Source organism: Salvelinus alpinus, chromosome 9 (genome assembly GCF_045679555.1).
Source record: "Salvelinus alpinus chromosome 9, SLU_Salpinus.1, whole genome shotgun sequence".
NCBI lineage: Eukaryota > Metazoa > Chordata > Actinopteri > Salmoniformes > Salmonidae > Salvelinus > Salvelinus alpinus.
The window spans coordinates 20,398,640-20,421,222 of record NC_092094.1 but is presented as its reverse complement, the minus strand read 5'-3'; the positions used below and the strand labels follow the sequence as shown (position 1 = coordinate 20,421,222).

The following is a 22,583-nucleotide window of genomic DNA, read 5'->3' as shown; positions in this document are numbered from 1 at the left end:
AAAGCAAATATAACTTAAGTCAGGGCGTGACACATACATATAATATTTGTACTTGTTTTGTCTATCAAAATAAAGTCAAAAAGACTAATATCGTCATTTCAGGCAGATAAAGCATTTATTCTATCATTATATAGCTAGAAATAAACTCAATTCCACTGCTACTTCTCCACAATAGACAGCTTGTTTTAATCATCTTTGTGATAAAGGTCAAAGGAGAGAAAACACTGATCAGTCCCAGACCAAACAGGAGATGATACAGAGTCCTGGAATCCACCCTCTTTCCTCATCTGTAGAAATTGCCTGTGTGAGAACTCTGTCAAGCCCATGTTCAGGTGACAGGCCTGAAATAAGAAACGTTTGATTTAACACTCACTCTGATTTCTCTCTTTCCCCCCTGGTGAATTCTCTCTGTCTCTTTCTTTCTTTCTCTCTTTCTCTTTCTTTCTCTCTTTCTCTCTTTGTCTCTGTCTTGCAGCGTGACTTGGACTTTACCTTTGAGTTGGATTTCAAAGGACAGTTATGTGAGGCAGCCATCTCCCACGACTACAAGATGCGTTAGCTAGGTGTCCAACAGGGAGAGCCGGTGCGCAGTGCTGCCTGCAGCCCCACAAACACAGAGGGAGGCAGAGGCACTCCCCTTAACAACAGACACTGAGGAGAGAGAATGGGGTGGAGGGAGACGAGAGAGTGGGATGGAAAAATGAGAGAGGTTGAGAGGGAGATGGTGGGATGCAGGAATCAAAGAGGAGATAGAGGGATGAGAGAGAATAGATGGAGAGGAAGGATGAAAGAGAATGGATGGAGAGAAATGGTGGGATAGGCCAGATCAGAGGAATCAGGTGATGATGAGAGAAGAGTACAGGGGTGGCACTCCAAGCAATATCAACATGCCCACATCAACACCTCTCACCGGCATTTTTTAAATTTAACCTTTATTTAACTAGGCAAGTCTTAACTGTTAGGCCAACTGTTCAGAGGACAACTTTGAATGTAACACCTTGTGAATTCAAGAATGTTCTAGTCATAATGAATGTTATTGATTATTTATCTATATTGTATGTTATCTTGATTTTGTTCATTGTTCTTCCAAAATAATCAGGCCACAGGATTAGTTAGCACTTTTTAAAATGTCTTCATTTTCCCTCCTTTTTTGGGAAAATATTTTCTGTGAGCTTCAGTGTTTGGAGTCCATTATGATCAGTTACTGTACTTTACATATATATTGCATATAATGATACTTTTTAATATTCTACATCCTAGGCCAGTATCTTCTATCTTCAAATATACTTTTAAATTACCCAATTTTGCATGTTTGTAAATAATCTTCACCATATCTGATAGTGCAGTAATTAAATGTATCGGCCAAGAAAAATTCAGTGCTGCATAATAATGTATGTGTAACGATGTGAATAATAGTGTGTGTTTGCAATCAGGTCATGTACTGTAGCTTTTTGGGAGTGTGCAATATAACAGTATGAGCGCTCATACATTTGCGCAGCTTGCACTCCAAAGTGTGGTCTGTGGTTTTTCTGTTAGAGCTGTGATGTCGGTGTTGTAATCTGCGTAGTCAGCGGCTCTTGTCTAGATGCCTGCAAAAGCTCCTGATTACAAGGCCTACCCCACTGGGCAGACACTGATCTTTAATAATAACCATTGTCTCTTAAATTCTGTGTACACACTGAAGCCATACCAAGAAGTGGAAAGTGTGACGCAGCATTTAGTGGGTGGGGCCTCACATCAGTAGCTGCTGCTCACTGAACTTCTCTCAACTTGAGGGCCTTGTAGTTACCATGCTTTCCCTGGCTTTGCTGATCTCGGGTCAGTGACTGGCCTGTCCTCAGAGCCTGGCCTAGCAACTGTCAGCAGTTAGTCCTGTCCTTAGATCAGTAGCAGAGAGTTAATTCCAGCCTCTGCTCAGCGCTGGAGTTGGACACTCAGGCGGCAGCTCCTTCCCTTCACCTGTGCTCTTACTAACTCTAAGGTCATCGCCAAGGCAACAACTGGAGGTGTCCTCCAGTCCAACTGTGTGACCTCCCCTCACAGTTGTGTAGTACTGTTACACCATCCTTCCTTACCAAAGACATTCTATCTGCAGCCAAGATACAGACGCTCTTCCATGCCTCTCAATGAAGCTCATCAGCACAACACTTATGACTGTTCAGAAGACGTACAGTGTGACATGCCATGTATGAATAGACTAGTGGCTAGTAATGAGTGAGTGACATTTGGCTCATGTACAATATGTTCCGTAAAGAGTCTGCGTTTTGATCTAGAAGGGCAGGGACCGGTAGTTTCATGTTGAGAGAGCTGTCTCTTGTGAGCAGATAGTATGTCTTTACCTTTTTTGCTTTTGATCCAGTATCAACGTGTGTATGTCTAGCACAGCGTGTGAAATAGAATAAAAAAGCAGAATATTATGAAGAAAATCTAACTGAAATAGTATCCACTAAGTAGATTGCGTGCAATAGCATGCATACAACACTGTTGTCTTTGGAATTAAGTCAGTGATTTAAGCTAACGAACTTTAATGTTTACCCTTCAGCAGATATAACACTTGCTAAGTGTTATTCCTGTTTACCACTCATGGCAATCATTTAATTATTTACACCTGGTAACCTGCCTAAGTACTAAAACATGGTTACCACTAGTTCATTCAAGTCAGCTACTGAAATTGTGCTATATGTTCATTTTGTATGACAATTACATTTTCAATAGAGTTTAAAAATAGTGCTATTCAAGCATTGTATTGTATTGTTAATTTTACCTGCTGTCGTGTAAGAGTTAAATAAAAGTTAAGCTAAAGACTAACATTGTCCACTAGGTGGCATCTGTAATTCAAGTTTTCACAAGATCCCTGAAATATACAATATCCATTTATTATTCAGAGAAACCATAACATTTTTCATATTTACATTTTCACATTATTGTGCAAGAACACAGGTACAGTAACGTGGCACAAATGCAACCGGGTTGGTTAGTTTAGAGTGGCCATAGCACACTGTCAAATACACAAGAGATACTCTACACTGGAGGACCCCAAAGGATGATTTGTCAGTGTTCCTCAACATCCCAGAACATACACGTACTAATGACACCTCCATTGTCTCATAGGTATCTATTGGAAGCTAAATTACTATACTGTACAAGTGCAGTGATGGTGTACATTACAATATGTTATATTTACAACAAATTCCCAGCGGGAGCACAAGATAATTTGTTCAACAATACTTGGTGCTATATCAACTTTTATGGAATTATTATGAGAAATGTTTTAGCGCGTCCACAAACAAATACTTTAAGAGATCTGGTTATGGAAAAGGCATATCACTTGGCAAGATTGAGCAAACAACTGCAGTTCAACAGACAACTCCTTCATAGAAATAAGACTGCGCCAATTACATAAAAAAGCCAAATAGTGGTGACAGTTTGCATGCAGACGCTTTGATCGAGGTACAGTATGGCAGAGCTCTACTACCGGCCACTCATTGTAAAGGCATTTCTATACACATAGTTGACTTCTGGACAATCATCCCCACATACAACAGTAAACCTTATGTTTGAGAGAGGCTAATCTAGTAACAAAATTGATCTGAGATAAATAGAGTCAAAATCTGACAAATAATATGAACTCTTCTTTACTGTTGGAAATGTTCAAATGGTTCTGAACAAAATCCACATTTCACAAATTGTCGAAAACCTAACCCAGCCATAAACAAAGATTTACTTTCTTAACTTTTATACAGTATATAACTCACTGTTGGTTTTGGCTTAGCTGGTTGAAAATACATTTAATTAAAAATAAATTGTAGTTATTAGGAAAATACATCTATGATATTTTAATAGTACAATACTGTCTTTTTTAAAATTTAATTATATTCACCAATGGTAGTGTCATCCCATAGTCTGGCTCTTTCATGGTGTGAAGTGCTAAGGTAACATCTGAAAGAGAGCTGTTTTAAAAGCCACAGACTCATGAAAACAGGTGTACACACTGCATGTGTAGAGAGAGAGGGAGTTAGACCGAGAGAGAGAGAGAGGGAGTTAGAGAGAGAGAGACTGAGAGACCGAGTGAGATCGAAAGAGGTACAGTTGAAGTCGGAAGTTTACATACACTTAGGTTGGAGTCATTAAAATTAGTTTTTCAACCACTCCACAAATTTCTTGTTAACAAACTAGTTTTGGCAAGTTGGTTAGGACATCTACTTTGTGCATGACCAAAGTAATTTTTCAAACAATTGTTTACAGATTATTTCACTTATAATTCACTGTATCACAATTCCAGTGGGTCGTTGTGGGTACGTTGACTGTGCCTTTAAACAACTTGGATAATTCCAGAAAATGATGTCAAGGCCTTAGAAGCTTCTGATAGGCTAATTGACATCATTTGAGTCAATTGGAGGTGTACCTGTGGATGTATTTCAAGGCCTACCTTCAAACTCAGTGCCTCTGCTTGACATCATGTGAAAATCAAAAGAAATCAGCCAAGACCTTCCAAATGCCTGAAGGTACCACGTTCATCTGTACAAACAATAGTACGCAGGTATAAACACCATGGGACCACACAGCCGTCATACCCATCAGGAAGGAGACACGTTCTGTCTCCTAGAGATGAACGTACTTTGGTGCGAAAAGTGCAAATCAATCCCAGAACAACGGCAAAGGACCCTGTGAAGATGCTGGAGGAAACAGGTATAAATGTATCTATATCCACAGTAAAACGAGTCCTATATCGACATAACCTGAAAGGCCGCTCTGCAAGGAAGAAGCCACTGCTCCAAAACCGCCATAAAAAAGCCAGACTACGATTTGCAACTGCACATGGGGACAAAGATCGTACTTTTTGGAGAAATGTCCTCTGGTCTGATGAAACAAAAATAGAACTGTTTGGCCATAATGACCATCGTTATGTTTGGAGGAAAAAGGGGGATGCTTGCAAGCCGAAGAACACCATCTCAACCGTGAAGCACGGGGGCAGCAGCATCATGTTGTGGGGGTGCTTTGCTGCAGGAGGGACTGGTGCACTATATAAAATAGATGGCATCATGAGACAGGAATATTATGTGGAAATATTGAGGCAACATCTCAAGACATCAGTCAGGAAGTTAAAGCTTGGTCGCAAATGGGTCTTCCAAATGGACAATGACCCCAAGCATTCTTCCAAAGTTGTGGAAAAATGGCTTAAGGACAACAAAGTCAAGGTATAGGAGTGGCCTTCACAAAGCCCTGACCTCAATCCCATAGAACATTTGTGGGCAGAACTGAAAAAGCGTGTGCGAGCAAGGAGGCCTACAAACCTGACTCAGTTACACCAGCTCTGTCAGGAGGAATGGGCCAAAATTCACCCAACTTATTGTGGGAAGCATGTGGAAGGCTACCCGAAATGTTTGACCCAAGTTAAACAATTTAAAGGCAATACTACCAAATACAAATTGAGTGTATGTAAACTTCCGACCCACTGGGAATGGGATGAAAGAAATAAAAGCTGAAATAAATAATTCAATCTACTATTATTTTGACATGTCACATTCTTAAAATAAAGTGGTGATCCTAACTGACCTAAAACAGGGAATTTTGACTAGGATTAAATGTCAGGGATTGTGAAAAACTGAGTTTAAATGTATTTGGCTAAGGTGTATGTAAACTTCCGACATCAACTGCATTGTGCTATAGATCCTTGAGTTCCTAAGGACCGGAGGTTAAAATGTACAGTGAACATCTGAACAGGTACACTATGGTGTTGTGAAGACAGTAACTAATAGCCATTTTGTTGCTAGCAGCAGGACCTCTTCTGTGAAGGGCTGTTCACCAGATGGATCGTTTTCTCTTTCTCTCTGTCCTCCTGCTCTTTCAGAATTCTAGAAGACATAGCAGAAGAGATTTCACCCAGAAATGCGCCAGTCATACATATACTTCAGGTTAATTGTTTATTATTGAGAGTGAGAACTCAACCTCTATTACAGTGACTTGACTAGAGAAGAAATTGCACACAATATAACATTCTGATCCTATTATTGAAGTTCTAGGATAAAGTTATGTACTACGTGTCTAAAGTGTATATTTAGGAATGATAAGATTGGTCATTGTTTTCTTAATCTTGCCGTGACACATTTGGCTTAATGTGAGTCACTGCAGACCGCATAAAGCCCAGTTTGGACTATGTCCAAGCAGACAGTTATTACATTTTTGGCCTGACAGTATTAAGTTTGTTTTCCCGTCATATATAGTCTTGTTAATTAATGGCTTAAATTAAAATGACAAATAGTGTTAAGACAATAGATATGTGGAAGAAGTAGGAATTATGTCCTGTTAAAAATCCCTCACAGCACTTTACTCAACTCACCTTGCCAAATTTACCATTGAGTCTACCACGTTTTGTCCGGAACAAGCACTGCACTCGTAGAAAATCAACTGGCAGTCCTGCAAAGGAGATTTGATAAGTCTTTACCGGATGACAAACATGAAGTCAATGGGATGTACAGACCAGCGCTGTGATTGCAAGCGGCTGTAGTAGGTCTATCAGTCTCCTCTCCCACACAGCCATCTCCTAGTACTCAGGCCTCTTTAGTAGCATTAAGGTAAACATCATCTGGACTAATGGCCATAGGAGCAAAATGAAAAAGAAGAGCAGCTCTTGACTGATCTGAGGCACTTAGCAATTATCTATCACCATAGAAACTACAGACCCAAAGAAAGGAAAAAGAAAACATAGATGAAAGAAGGATGTAGGAAGTAGAAAAAAAATCCTGGGCCATATTAATAAGACCACACACAAGTCTCGTTAAAAAGCCTCATTTTGTTGCTTTTACTTATTCAGGGAGAAGATCTGTGGGCACTGTGAAGCCTGTGGGTTGAAGACTGGACCATTAACAACGCCCAGGGAATGGCTGATAGACAGACCTTGGCTAATTTTTCACCCACTCTCGTCTGAACCTTCCGCTCACTCCCCTTGTCCATTTTGTTCCCCAGCAGCATGATGGGAATGTCCTCGCCAGCCCCCTCCTGTGAAGAGAGAGGAGATGATGGACACAGAGGCATTACATTAGGGCTAGATCTCTCTCTCTCTCTCTCTCTCTCTCTGGTAGTACATGACAAAGCTGGCTTTATCAGTATAGTGGACATGATGTACTCTGAACTGTGTCACTGAATACGTAACGATATTGAATGGTAACATGTATCGTGCCTCTACAGATATCCAGTATGAATTACAATAAGTAGCACATTTGATCTGGTATTGTATATCAATGTTATGTAGGCATACAGTGAATGTGCTATTGAGCAGGAGGAGGCCCTCAGTGCGATCTACATTTTTATGAGCTACAGTGGCAAGAAAAAGCATGTGAACCCTTTGGAAATACCTGGACTCCTGCATTAATTGGTCATAAAATTTGATCTGATCTTCTGGTCTGCTTAAACACACAAACAATTATACGTGTTCATGTCTTTATTGAACACACCGTGTAAACATTCACAGTGCAGGGTGGGAAAAGTATGTGAATCCTTGGATTTAATAACTGGTTGACCCTCCTTTGGCAGCAATAACCTCAACCAACTGTTTTCTGTAGTTGCGGATCAGACCTGCACAACGGTCAGGAGGAATTTTGAACCATTCCTCTTTACAAAACTGTTTCAGTTCAGCAATATTCTTGGGATGTCTGGTGTGAACTGCTCTCTTGAGGTCATGCCACAGTATCTCAATCGGGTTGAGGTCAGGACTCTGACTGGGCCACTCCAGAAGGCGTATTTTCTTCTGTTGAAGCAATTCTGTTGTTGATTTACTTCTGTGTTTTGGGTCGTTGTCCTGTTGCATCACCCAATTTCTGTTGAGCTTCAATTGGCGAACAGATAGCCTAACATTCTCCTGCAAAATGTCTTGATAAACCTAGGAATTCATTTTTCCGTCGATGATAGCAAGCTGTCCAGGCCCTGAGGCAGCCCCAAACCATGATGCTCTCTCCACCATACTTTACAGTTGGGATGAGGTTTTGATGTTGGTGTGCTGTGCCTTTTTCCTCCACACATAGTGTTGTGTGTTCCTTCCAAACAACTCAACTGTAGTTTCATCTGTCCACAGAATATTTTGCCAGTAGCACTGTGGAACATCCAGGTGCACTTTTGCAAACTTCAGACGTACAGCAATGTTTTTTTTTGGACAGCAGTGGCTTCTTTGGTGGTGTCCTCCCATGAACACCATTCTTGTTTAGCGTTTTACGTATCGCAGACTCGTCAACAGAGATGTTAGCATATTCCAGAAAGTCTTTAGCTGACACTCTAGGATTCTTCTTAACCTTATTGAGCATTCTGCACTGTGCTGTTGCAGTCATCTTTGCAGGATGGCCACTCCTAGGGAGAGTAGCAACAGTGCTGAACTTTCTCCATTTATATACAATTTGTCTTACCGTGGACAGATGAACAGCAAGGCTTTTCGAGATACTTTTGTAACCCTTTCCAGCTTTATGCAAGTCAACAATTCTTCATCTTAGGTCTTGTGAGATCTCTTTTGTTCGAAGCATGGTTCACATCAGGCAATGATTCTTGTGAATAGCAAACTCAAATGTTGTGAGTGTTTTTTATAGTGCAAGGCAGCTCTAACCAACATCTCCAATCTCGTCTCATTGAATGGACTCCAGGTTAGCTGACTCCTGACTCCAATTATCTTTTGGAGAAGTCATTAGCCTAGGGGTTCACATACTTTTTCCAACCTACACTGTGAATGTTTAAATGCTGTATTCAATATAGACAAGAAAAATACAATTTGTGTGTTATTTGTTTAAGCATACTATGTTTGTCTATTGTTGTGACTTAGATGAAGATCAGATCAAATTTGATGACCAATTTATTCAGAAATCCAGGTAATTCCAAAGGGTTCACATACTTTTTCTTGCCACTGTATGTAGTACTATGTCAGAGGTGAGCAGTAAAGTGTTTGGGCACTTCCTACCTGTACACTGGTCAGCCACTGCCTCACTGCGGTAAAACTCTGCTCAGCAGTGATGTCATACATGACTATCACACCGTCAGCCTTGCGGAAGAACTGCTTGGTGATGCTGCGATACCTGAAATCAAATAAAATAGTATTCATCATATGCTTCTTAAACAACAGGTGTAGACTAAGAGTGAAATTCTTACTAACGGGCCCTTCCCAACAATGCAGACAGAAAGAAAATAGAGAAATAAAAGTAAATACACAAAGAGTAACGATAACTTAGCTATATACACGAGGTACAAGGATATTGTAGTCATTTAGCAGACACTCTTATCAAATCAAATTTTATTTGTCACATACACATGGTTAGCAGATGTTAATGCGAGTGTAGCGAAATGCTTGTGCTTCTAGTTCCGACAATGCAGTAATAACCAACAAGTAATCTAACCTAACAATTCCACAACTACTACCTTATACACACAAGTGTAAAGGGATAAAGAATATGTACATAAAGATATATGAATGAGTGATGGTACAGAACGGCATAGGCAAGATGCAGTAGATGGTATAGAGTACAGTATATACATATGAGATGAGTAATGTAGGGTATGTAAACAAAGTGGCATAGTTTAAAGTGGCTAGTGATACATGTATTACATAAAGATGGCAAGATGCAGTAGATGATATAGAGTACAGTATATACATATACATATGAGATGAGTAATGTAGGGTATGTAAACATTATATTAAGTGGCATTGTTTAAAGTGGCTAGTGGTACATTTTTACATAATTTCCATCAATTCCCATTATTAAAGTGGCTGGAGTTGAGTCAGTATGTTGGCAGCGGCCGCTAAATGTTAGTGGTGGCTGTTTAACAGTCTGATGGCCTTGAGATAGAAGCTGTTTTTCAGTCTCTCGGTCCCTGCTTTGATGCACCTGTACTGACCTCGCCTTCTGGATGATAGCGGGGTGAACAGGCAGTGGCTTGGGTGGTTGTTGTCCTTGATGATCTTTATGGCCTTCCTGTGACATCGGGTGGTGTAGGTGTCCTGGAGGGCAGGTAGTTTGCCCTCGGTGATGCGTTGTGCAGACCTCACTACCCTCTGGAGAGCCTTACGGTTGTGGGCGGAGCAGTTGCCGTACCAGGCGGTGATACAGCCCGACAGGATGCTCTCGATTGTGCATCTGTAGAAGTTTGTGAGTGCTTTTAGTGACAAGCCGAATTTCTTCAGCCTCCTGAGGTTGAAGAGGCGCTGCTGCGCCTTCTTCACAACGCTGTCTGTGTGGGTGGACGCAAGATTACCTGGGGTAATTTTGCGTCCACTCCAGGGCCCTGAGCTTAGTGATGAGCTTGGAGGGTACTATGGTGTTGAAGGCTGAGCTGTATTCAATGGAATGCATTCTTACATAGGTATTCCTCTTGTCCAGATGGGATAGGGCAGTGTGGAGTGCAATTGAGACTGCGTCATCTGAGGATTTGTTGGGGCGGTATGCGAATTTGAGTGGGTCCAGGGTGTCAAGATGATGGTGTTGATGTGAGCCATGACCAGCCTTTCAAATCATTTCATGGCTACAGATGTGAGTGCCACGGTGCATAAGTCATTTAGACAGGTTACTTTGGCGTTCTGGGGCACAGGGACTATGGTGGTCTGCTTGAAACATGTACGTATTACAGACTGGGTCAGGGAGAGGTTGAAAATGTCAGTGAACACACTTGCCAGCTGCTCAGCGCATACTCTGAGTAATCCATCTGACCCTGCGGCCTAGTGAATGTTAACCTGTTTAAAGGTCTTACTCACATCAGCTACGGAGAGCGTGATCACACGGTCATCTGGAATGGCTGGTGCTCTCATGCATGGATCAGTGTTGCTTGCCTCGAAGTGAGCATAGAAAGCATTCAGCTCATCTGGTAGGCTTGCGTCACTGGGCAGCTCGTGGCTGGGTTTCCCTTTGTAATCCGTGATAGTTTGCAAGCCCTGCCACATCCGACAAGCGTCAGAGCTGATGTAGCAAGATTCGATCTTAGTCCTGTATTGACGCTTTGCCTGTTTGATGGTTCGTCAATGTCGTTGATGCACATATTAATGAAGCCGGTGACTGATGTGGTACAATCCTCAATGCCATTGGATGAATGGCGGAACATATTCCACTCTGTGTTAGCGAAACAGTCCTGTATCTTAGCATCTGCTTCATTGGACCACTTCTGTATTGAGCGCGTCACTGGTACTTCATTTGAGTTATTGCTTGTAAGCATGAATCAGGAGGTTAGAGTTATGGTGAGGGAGAGATTTATATGCGTTTCTGTGTGTGGAGTAAAGATGATCTATAGTTTTTTTCACCTCGTTGCACAGGTGACATGCTGGTAGAAATGAGGTTGGACGGATTTCAGTTTTCCTGCATTAAAATCACAGGCCACTAGGAGCGCCGCTTCTGGATGAGCATTTTTCTGTTTGCTTATGGCCCCTATACAGCTCATTGAGTGCAGTCTTAGTGCCAGCATCGGTTTGTGATTCTAAAAAGACTGCTATGAAAAATATAGATTAAAACTATCTTGGTAAATAGTATGGTCTATATATAGCTTATCATTAGGTATTCTAACTCAGGCGAGCAGAACCTCGAGATGGCACACCAGCTGTTGTTAACAAAGAGACACCTCCGCTCTTGAGATTACCTGACGCTGCTGTTCTGTCCTGCCGATGCATGGAAAAACCAGCTAGATGTACACTGAGTGTACAAAACATTAGGAACACCTTCTCTTTCCATGACTGTCCAGGTGAAAGCTATGATCCCTTATTGATGTCACCGTTTAAATCCACTTCAATCAGTGTAGATGAAGGGTAGGATTTTTAAGCTTTGAGACATGGATTGTGTATGTGTGCCATTCAGAGGATGAACAGGCAAGACAAAAGATTGAAGTGCCTTTAAATGGGGTATTGTAGTAGGTGCCAGGCGCACCGGTTTGAGTGTGTCAAGAACTGCAACGCTACTGGGTTTTTCACGCTCAACAGTTTCCTGTGTGTATCAAGAATGCTTCCCCACCCAAAGGACATCCAGCCAACTGTGGGAAGCATTGGAGTCAACATGGGCAGCATCCATGTGGAACGCTTTCGACACCATGTAGAGTCCATGCCCCAACGAATTGAGGCTGTTCTGAGGGCAAAAGGGGGTGTTCCTAATGTTTTGTACACTCAATGTATATTATCCATGTCCTTGTTCAGCCACAACTCTGAGAAACATAAGATATTACAGTTCTTCAGGTCCCGTTGATAGGATAGTCTTGAACAGAGCTCATCCAGTTTGTTCTCCATTGATTGTAGAGGCGGTTTATGTACTCGCCAATGTAGTTTTGTCAGGGTGCCCGCATGCCAGCCTCTCTTTTCTCTGGGATTAGGGTCTGGTCCAGAATGAGCACTATGTCCTGTGCCTACGACTTGTTGAAGTAGAAATCTTAATCCAAATCAAGGTTATTGATCGCTGTTCTGGTGTCCAGAAGCCCTTTTCGATCATAGGAAACGATGGCAGAAACATTATGTACAAAAAAGTTACGATCAGCGCAAAAAAAAAAAAAAATTGTAGAATTGTTCAGGAGCCTGTAAAACGGCTGCTATCTATTGCAGGACCATTCTGATAGTCCTCTCCTGAAGTGGTGGAGAAGTGAGTAATTGTAAGACTGAGAATTCCCCCGTTTGTACTTTATCCTCATGCACAACATTACATGTCATTTGATCTTTTAAAACTTTTGTCTCATTATTAAAATACGTAAAAATATTGACATTTAACCATAGTAGCAGTAGTGCGCCATACAGCCTAACTGCATGTAGCAAAATAAAAGCTGCTGAGGCAAAAGGTTGAACATGTGTAAATCCACCCAGTAGAGTTCCCACCTCTCCTGTCCTGCTGTATCCCACATCTGCAGCGCCACCTGGCTGTTGTCCACCCGTATTGTCTTCACACTGTAGTCTATGCCTGTTGATGATGCAGGACAGACAATATATCATTAATCTGATTTAAGTCACTTATTGTCACTTATAGTCATTTACTATCTTTTGCCTTACAATAATATTTTGTTCCTGTAACTTTTTATCCATATTCATTTTCAAAAGTAAACCCATTTTCAGAAATGATGGGCACGTAATAAGATACAAAAATGATAAAAGGAACCAAAAATTGATTTCCGGGCTAAATCTGGATAAAACAAGGAACTTCAAAGGATAACATGTGGAACTTTATATGGCAATGTCCTTCTCTGAGTTTCTGAAATGTTACTTATCCATTGATGATTCCAATCGACTACATTTGTCCCCAGTGCTCAAATAGAAACAGAGGAACAACATGTTTTCTGTCAATGCTTGCGTCACAATTGCGTCAACAGGAGTTGATCGGATATTGTATATTGTTCTAAAGGGACCACACAATTTGAAATCTATCTGACTTTCTCAACAACAACAAAAATACATTCTCAGAATTGTATGACTATTTTGAGAATCAAATGCTTCCAAACAGGGCCTAAATAGAGAGGATATGAAGAAATGTGGAGCTGTTTGTACCAGGCTGCAGAATGACAGGAGAGGAACACTGTGACTTCACAAGCTGTTTCATGTGGCGCTGTTTGGTCTGCCTAGCTCTACTGGTAAAATTACAAGATCCCCAATACACTTAAAGTGCGCTTGATTCATGTCTACAGAATGGTGCACTGACTTACGATGGGATTGCACAGCACTGTATGAGTGAAAATACTTAATTGAATTAAACCAATATAAAATGGTATGGTGAGTCATGACATAATTGAGTATGCTCTCAGTCACACACAGAACAAACTCGTTTTGGGTGTGCAACATTAACCTACAGTACAACAGAAAGGCCAATCGGAAGAATCCAAGTCATGGTCAGTGTGAGTCAAGTCAGTCAATATACAGCACCACAATATGGTTTCTCTGCTTATTAGGCTGTGGCCTATAAGTGCAAGATCAACACAACATAATCAGCTTTCTACAGTGTTAAACAATCAGCATCTTAAAGTGCTTAGTGAGTAAAGCCAGTGTGAGAGGGAGGGTGAGGTCAACCAGCCACAGGACTGGGGCTCGGCTCTGGGTCGTGTTCATTAGGGCACACCGTAGCGAAACATTTTTCAACGTAAAATAAAATGAGAGATTCTTATACAACAATTCCAGATAGTTCCTGTTTCAGTTGGTTTTGTTCCATTGGTGCCTAATGAACACAACCCTGCTCTGCTGTAAAAAAGGAAGCCTGGAAAGGCCACTCACCGACGGTGGCAGAGGTGCCTGGGTAAAAGCAGTCATCACAGAACCGCCTGAGGAGGGAGGTCTTCCCCACACTGGAGTTGCCCACCAGGACGATCTTAAACAGGCGGTCTGGGGCCAACGCTGCAACCTCCTCCTGTAAACACAACACAGAGGGAAAGAGGGATGTGTGTGTTAAGAGTTCATAGTATAACTTTCATCCAACTCTTTCAAACTCACTATGTACTCAAGTCTACTTTTCCTCAAGTAATTACCAGGATAATTCAGATTGCAAGTATCCAATTCGATATATACTGGGAGAGAGTACACTACAAACAAACACACTACAAGAGTACACTACAAACAAACATGACATGGCAACAAATATTTGAGCATTGAGCAGCAAATTTGAAAATATTATGAACACTGCATAATTAGCCCCCTAATTCCAAGAAACTCCACAACTATTATCCTATTATATTATTCTGTTATAGTAAAACAAAGTTCTTGAAATACATAGTAATTTTCTAAAATCGACAGTAAATCATGGAAACACTCTTTCAACAAACACTAATACAAGTAGCTAATCTTGTTTATGAGGTTCACTGCGGGGTCAACTCACTCAAAGTGAGAAACCCAACACCTGTGACTGTTTTGTTCCTATCTCAGGTCTGGTCTGTTGGAAACACACTGTGCTGTACATCCACCTACACTCCTCCCCCACACCTCTCTTTACGGGGTCAGGAGAACAAACAAAAACCTGGTGACCTACAAACGACCCTGGAGGGAACATAATGTGAAAATGCTGAACAATCTCTTTCACTTCAAATGGAGGATAACTATGCCAAGCCAACTGAATCCTTCTAGTCTTTTCAGTAGACGGACCACAATGTCTCTCCACATAATTTCAAACCAACACTGATGTTGTGTCTCTATCTGAGCCCTTGTCCTACATGCTTACATTCCCCATAGTCTCCTTTCCGACAGGCTGGCCCCTGGGGGATGTAGGCATCTCTGTCTCTCTGGTGTCAACTGGCTGCTGCTCCATCGTTGGAGAACTAGGAGGATGTATAGAGGTCATCTGTAGCTCTATGTGCTCTTCCTCCTCGGCCTCCTCATGCCACTCCCAGAGCTGAGTCTGGTAGTTATCCTGAAGGAGCTGGGGTAGGTGGTCCTCCTCTATGGAGATGATCCTCTGGAGGGGTCTGGAATCCACCACGTCCTCCAGGCTGTAGCCATTCACTCCACCCGGACTCTTCCTCTTAGAGTGGGGGAGCACTACCTCCTCATCCTCACTGGAGAGACAGGGATGAGATGGAAATTGATGGGGAAATTGGCTAACAAATGATTTTTATGGAGTACAATGGTATGGATGTAGAATGTGAATTGACTTACAGGCATTTGCATATATTAAGAACAATGTAAATACTGTACAGACACGTTCTACACAGAACTAAAACTGCAGCCCTATTGAGCAGCTTTCTGTCCAACATGTGAATTACGTTTCATGTGCTCTGTTTGACTTTTTGCAATGCCACCTACTTAGAAAATATGAATCATTCACTATTAATAACTATTCAAACTACAGTCATATTCACACTGAACAAGAGTGTATTGTAGGTGAATTGAACGTTTGTATCAATTAAGGCTTCCATAACAGCACCAGGCACTATCCATTCAATTTGTATTAAAAGCCTTTCTAAGCAAATAGTATACCTAAAGGCCTTTCTGTCAAAGGGATTCATAGTTTTTGATCCAGGCCTCGGGTTGCAAGCAGGATTTTTAACAGTATTCCTCAGTTTCTGCAAAACAACAAAAGAAAAACAAATTCATCTGCAATTTGATTGCAATTGGATTTGATTTAAAATGTTTTCTAGATTCCATGCTTTTCAAGGAATCATGTTTTTAGGTTAGTATCTATCAAACTTGATAGAAACAGACATACAGATACTGTAGATAGATAGAAGGGGATTTCACGAAAAGAGAATGATTAATAAATACATTGCACATGTGTATACTTACTTGATAAGAGCACATGTCTCGCTCATCTCGTAAGTGCTTGTTCATTTCCCTGAAGATAATATAACAAGGAAGGGGTTCATTGCAACAGAAATACATACTTTCTAAGCACTATTATAAATTGGATGGTTCGAGCACTGAATGCTGATTGGCTGAAAGCCATGGTATACGAGACTGTATACCACAGGTATGGCAAAACTAATTACATTTGTAAGCAGTTTATAATAGCAATAATGCACCTCGGGGGTTTGTGGTATATGACTAATTTCCCACTGCTACGGGCTGTTTCCAGGCACTCCGCAATGCGTCGTGGTTAAGAACAGCCCTTAGCTGTGGTATATTGGCCATGCACCACACCCCTCGTGCCTCATTGCTTTAGTATAAAACAGCTTGAGGAGTTTGCCTGAGGTCAATGCTATCTGTTGGATTGATGTGTGGCCTTGGTTTGTAGTGAATATAACATAACCTTCAGTATTGTACAGTATGATCATTGCTCCTTGATTTGGAGAGTAGTGGCTCTGAACTGATATACAGTAACCCACTGCCCCTCTCCTAGTGTGTGTGTGTGTGTGTGTGTTTGTCTGTTCCATCTCCACTTTTACCTCAGCAGGTCAAGTTGTTTCAGCAGGCTCGCTCGCTCCCTCTGCAATCCCTCTGTGACCCGGTACATCTCCCTGTGTTGGACAACAAATACACATATTCATGTTATAATATCAATATTTCATTAGGATCCCCATCAGCTAGCAGCTGCTACTCTTCTTGGGGTCCAAACAGAACATAAAACATTATATAATACAGAACATTAACAGACAAGTACATCACAAGGACAGAACTACATCAACATAAATTAGGTATAGAGGCTTTTATACATTTATGCCTTCATAATCATGTGATTTATAGACGCTACTGAATGCAAGTAACGCCTATGACAGATGTTCCCAACTCCGGTCCTTGAGTACCCCAAACCGTACACATTTTTATTGTAGCCCTGGACAAGCACACCTGATTCAACTAATTATCAGGCCCTCAATGAGTTGAATCAGGAATGCTTCCGGGGCTTTTGGGGTGCTCAAGAAGCGAAGTTGGAAACCACTGGTCTAAGATATGGACTCACAAGGAGAAACAAACACCCAAACAGGATCCCAGACACAGCCAGCCATCCAGCCAGCCAGATAGACTTACATCTCCCTCTCCTGGTTCAGGTGTGAGGACTGCTCCTGCAGGAGGACCAGCTGCTCCTGGGCAAGGCTCAGCTCCTGACTGGTGTGCTCCAGCTCCTGGGCCAGCTCCTCATTGGTCTGCTTCAGCGCCACGTTCTCCACCTTGGTCACGTGCTGCTCGCTGTGCAGCTCCCGGCACTGATGCTCCCACTGGGTAGGGGACACGGTCACAGAGGAGACAAGCAGAGGTGACAACACACAAAACAACACTACAGCCTAAAGCAGACGCACTACAATAACCTGCACTTTCATTTCATTCATATCTGTGTTGATATGATACCATTGAATGATACCAATGATACCATTGAAGAATGGCAAGGCCAGTTGATCTGGGGTCACCATATCCCAGATGCTACTATGCAGTAACAATCACGGTCTGAGGTCTATGATTGGTAGAGTATGATCAATGTGTGATTGTTATGATACACCAAACATTGATGAATCAAAGGATGAAACAAGTGATATCTTCTAAACACATACTGGTCTGGTCTGACACGCATCCATTGAAGCCAGAGGTTGTGTGAGGACACGCAGATAAGGCTATTGTCTGAATGCAGCCTCAAACACTACTATCACTGTTCTAAATATATAAGCCCAAGTGTCACAACGGATCCAACACAACAACATAAGAGACGTTTTATCTAGCGACACTGTGATTAGGCTAGCCAGCATAGCGCCTGTATGCCTGCTCTACAGAGACGTGTTGGCACCATAGAAATAGAATATCTACAATGGACATTCCCAATCCAGTCAATGTTCTTCCATTCAATTTCTGGGTGGCAGAGAGGAATGTGGATGGTGCCAGGGAGATCTGAGTGAAGGCTTTGGTGACTTGGGCACAGTACGAATTAAGGCCTTGTTTCCTTTTATAAAGCAAATTGAGATGCACTGGTAAGACTCCTTGATTAATTCGTTTTAAAAGCTTCTGTGGAGTTCAGTTGTTTTTATATATATATATATTTTTTTTAATTGTACTTTTCTCCCTTTTCTCCCCAATTCCGTGGTATCGTATCCAATTGTTAGTAGTTACTATCTTGTCTCATTGCTACAACTCCCGTACGGGCTCGGGAGAGACGAAGGTCGAAAGCCATGCATCCTCCGAAACACAACCCAACCCAACACAGCACGCATCCAACCCGGAAGCCAGCCGCACCAATGTGTCGGAGGAAACACCGTGCACCTGGTGACCTTGGTTAGCGTGCACTGCGCCCGGCTCGCCACAGGCGTCGCTGGTGCGCGATGAGACAAGGATATCCCTACCGGCCAAACCCTAGACCACTGCGCCACCCGGGAGGCCCGGAGTTCTGTTTTTGATAGTGTTATTGTTGCGTATTATCATCATCTAATTTTCATTTGCGAGTAAGCTGCAGACACTCAGGGACAGCTCTTAGAGCTTCAAGTCTACTAATAAGGCTGGTCACAATTCATTCCAGATCAATCAGAGTTGATATTTCACATTGTTCAAAACACTTTCAGGAAAATTTGATTTAATAAATAATAATGATACGTTCTGTACAGTAGAATTCTATCCTTTACTGTGATGCCAGTGATGATCAATTTCTCATCATTGGTGTCCTGACTCACCCTCCTCTGTTTCTGGAAGATCTGATTCAGCTCCCTTTCCTTACTGGACAGCTGATCCTCCAGATCCTGACTCCTAGACAGGAAGCGCTCAGAGTCCTGTAGGTGAGAGTGAGAGACAGTGTGAGACAGAGTGTGAGAGAAAGAGTGTGTGTGTGTGAGAGAGAGTGTGAGAGATAAAGTGTGTGAAAGAGAAAGGTTGTGTGTGTGAGAGAGAGAGAGCGTGAGAGAGAGCGTGAGAGAGCGAGAGCGAGAGCGAGAGCGAGAGAGAGAGAGAGAGAGAGAGAGAGAGAGAGAGAGAGAGAGAGAGAGAGAGAGAGAGAGAGAGAGAGAGAGATCTCAGAAAACTGAAGTTACTAACAAGTGTGTTGTATTCAGTGGGAGATCTCTTTACCTGCAGTAAGATCCTGTCCTTCTCATTTTTGATTTGCTGTTCCATTTCTTCATATAAGCGATGGATCTCATCGTCATGTGTTGCTGATTTTCTGTTCGGATTTAGAAATATTTTCATCTTGTTAATGCTAATACAGCATATTCCGTTAGTTTGGTGAATCATAGGCATATAATCACATGCATAGGCATAGAATCACATGCATAGGCATAGAATCACATGCATAGGCATAGAATCACATGCATAGGCATAGAATCACATGCATAGGCATAGAATCACATGCATAGGCATAGAATCACATGCATAGGCAGCACATAAATGCCGTACTTGAGATCTTACATGAGCTTCCAGTCTGCCATTTCAATCATACAGTAGGTATTTGTAACCTATTGTGATGCATTCCAAACAGGCACAGCAACAAATTGATTTTCAAGGGAGTACCATGAAAAAATAACACTTATTATCAGTCTAGCATTACATGTAGTTCACATCTGAAGATAAAAGGGATAACTGTAATTACTGAACCATTCCAGGCCTGACTACTCTGGTCAGCTTTAATCAAACATCCCTGCGTGTCTACAGCTCAGACTACAGCAAGAAAGACATTGACAATACATTCTGAAACAGCTGCAAAGTGTGAGCCACATAGCAGCCTTATGCAACATTTGCATTCATTTCTGTCAGAAACAGCCCACCGAACTGGATGCTTTTCAACTATGTGAAACTGTGTGATAATGCACCACTGTGGTACAAAAGCTGTGCTCAGTTGAAACGTGACATAATAAACAAGTACTGTAGGTAGAGATTGTGGAGTAGTATTCCTTGTGTAAAATTGCCATACTGTACATATTGCCCGACATGATTTGAAGAAAGTTGGCGTTGAGGGAGAACATTCACAAACACTTAATGTGGCTTTGGAACTGGAAGGTTGAGTAAATGTGTCTGTTGAAGTAAATGTTTGTTGCGCCCACACTGTAAAACTTTAACACTTCTACCATCCCAAGGCAGAACTAACACTCAATGTGTGGAATTTAGCTGGCTTAAGGACTACAAATCTGAAAGAAAAAGTGATGCTTTTAGTAATAGAATGAAAAAACGGGGAAAAAACAGATACATACCTGGGGTCGACCATTTCGTAGATGCCCTCATGCCATAAAGGTCTAACTGGCACACATAGCAAGTACATGCAGTAGGCTACTTCGCCCTTCATTACTCAGGCAATGAGGTTTTCTGTAAAGGAACATTTTGAACTAGCCTGATCCCAGATATGTTGGTGCTGCCTTGCCAATGACCATAGGAGTTGGCAAGACAGCCCAAACAGATCTGGGACCAGGCAACAGTGGGCTGCTAATTGCCTAAATCCTACATGTGCACCAATATCTGATGAATGAAGTAGTGGGCTACTAACCTTTTAAGGGCGCTCTCCATCTCCATCCTCTCCTGGTTGGCCCCTGTGATCTGTAAAATTACTCTGGCCAGGAACTCCTCAAAGTTGTACAGGAGGTGCGGCTCGTCCCTCCTCAGCTGGGCCCAAAGACTACGCACCTCACCAGGGCTTATGGGAAGCGGGTCAGAACAAAGATTAGCCTGAATGACAAGACCTGGAATACAGTCTGTATACTGCAGTTAGATTTCTGTAGAAGAACTGTACTGAGGTTCTTCTTGGAGGAAAGAAATTGAATTATACTTGAAGTAGAATTGTATGGACATAGAAATATAGCCATGAATAGACTTTCTTTTAAGACAAGGTCAATGTGAACAATTAGGACAATGTAGGCAGGCAGGCAGTGGGTGGCTGTGGGCAGGCAGGCAGTGGGTGGCTGTGGACAGGCAGGCAGTGGGTGGCTGTGGACAGGCAGGCAGTGGGTGGCTGTGGACTGCCTGCAACCATGCTTACATATTTGTTTAAAATGTACACTTGGACAAGATGATCTTTGCCTTGAAAATCCCCTTTCCGGTTAGTAGAAAATAACTATTTTGACGGTTTAAAGCCATCTTTGTCTGTGCCCAGGTATTCACGTCAGTGTTCAGATAACGACTGCTATTGAACATTGTATTGTAAAAGGCAGGTGAATGTGTGGAAAGACAAAACAATCATCCTCCGCCATGCAATGCATATGTTTGATGGATTTGTTCATAGAAATGTGAACTTGTTGACTTGACTCGCAGACCTCTGGAAGACTCCTTACAGTAGACTCCTACGCCATGTCAACTTCAGGAAGACACACCAGAGGTTGGTGCACAAACCGATCTGATGTAAATTGTCAGCATTCCTCTCTGGTTCTAACCCAGGTTTACACAGTCAATAGGATGTCCTTATCAAATGTACATCCTCCACTACTACTGTTGAACTTTATTGAGCTGTACTTGTTTGCTAAAGGTGAGTCTAGTCATGCGTTATACGAGGCCTGGCTTTATCTTTTCCCTCCCAATGCCTGGAGTTCAAAAAGCCAAAATCGTTGGTACCAGCACCCAGTCACCAATGTCAGGAATACTTTCATAGACATGAATGTCGTCGACTGTAATGATTTGTCGAAGGTTAAGCAAGCCAAATCAATTTTGATGAACTTTTCCTATGTCTGATGTTTTTAGGGAAGAAGACAGTACACTTCAGGATTTAATCTGTTCTATGCTTGGTTGTTAAGCTCAGAATTTCCAGATAAATATCAAAGGAAGTAGATTGAAACAGCAAGTAAAGTGGCTAGCACTACTAAGGAGTGGCAATTTACAGTGCTTTTTGTTTTGCACAGCTGACCAATCTAATGGAATAGACAAATAGGTCATTTGAGGGCATTGTTGAGGGGTGGACAAAGGATTGCATAAGACAAAAACACTCACTCCTCAAAGACATTGCTGGCTCCCAAGCTCTCCATTAGCATGCAGAAGTGCTTCTCCTCCTCGTCCTCGCTGCCCACCAACCTCTCCTCCCACTGGGTCTGGTACAGGGCGCCTGGAGGGCCCTGAGTGGGTTCCTTGGCAATGGGGCTGGCCTCCCCCATCCCCTCCGTTGCAGAGATCCTCCGGCCAAACAGGAACTCACCTAGAGAAACAAGAGTCCAGGAGATGATTCATAATATCCTTTACTCTCACTCTCCACTCTTTCCCTTCTCTTTCTCTCTACCTGCACCTGCACCTACGCTGAGCTACCATACTCCGCCTGCACGGTGCACTAGCACTGTTGATGTTATTATGTGGAAATGGAAGACAC

The 22,583-nt window shown here is 42.2% G+C and overlaps 2 protein-coding genes across 7 annotated transcripts in view; one reads left to right on the top strand and one right to left on the bottom strand.

Annotated features, from left to right (window-relative positions):
• LOC139584485 (protein arginine N-methyltransferase 8-B-like) overlaps positions 1–2,808 on the top strand; it is a 44,071-nt gene extending 41,263 nt beyond the window's left edge. For all 4 annotated transcript variants that reach the window (XM_071416407.1, XM_071416406.1, XM_071416405.1 and 1 more), the window contains one exon: positions 476–2,808. In XM_071416407.1, the coding sequence (XP_071272508.1) occupies positions 476–559 (84 nt within the window). In that variant the 3' untranslated portion in view covers positions 560–2,808. The remainder of the gene's footprint in view (positions 1–475) is intronic.
• Positions 2,809–2,857: 49 nt separating this feature from the next.
• Positions 2,858–22,583, bottom strand: part of LOC139584484 (EF-hand calcium-binding domain-containing protein 4B-like) — a 40,190-nt gene continuing 20,464 nt past the window's right edge. For all 3 annotated transcript variants that reach the window (XM_071416402.1, XM_071416404.1, XM_071416403.1), the window contains 15 exons: positions 22,214–22,415; positions 20,784–20,930; positions 19,379–19,469; positions 18,988–19,083; positions 17,366–17,553; positions 16,786–16,857; positions 16,187–16,235; positions 15,881–15,966; positions 15,126–15,459; positions 14,189–14,321; positions 12,809–12,890; positions 8,939–9,053; positions 6,898–6,999; positions 6,341–6,417; positions 2,858–5,855 (listed from right to left, as the gene is read on the bottom strand). In XM_071416402.1, coding sequence (XP_071272503.1) covers positions 5,771–5,855; positions 6,341–6,417; positions 6,898–6,999; positions 8,939–9,053; positions 12,809–12,890; positions 14,189–14,321; positions 15,126–15,459; positions 15,881–15,966; positions 16,187–16,235; positions 16,786–16,857; positions 17,366–17,553; positions 18,988–19,083; positions 19,379–19,469; positions 20,784–20,930; positions 22,214–22,415 — 1,859 coding nt within the window. In that variant the 3' untranslated portion in view covers positions 2,858–5,770. The remainder of the gene's footprint in view (positions 5,856–6,340; positions 6,418–6,897; positions 7,000–8,938; positions 9,054–12,808; positions 12,891–14,188; positions 14,322–15,125; positions 15,460–15,880; positions 15,967–16,186; positions 16,236–16,785; positions 16,858–17,365; positions 17,554–18,987; positions 19,084–19,378; positions 19,470–20,783; positions 20,931–22,213; positions 22,416–22,583) is intronic.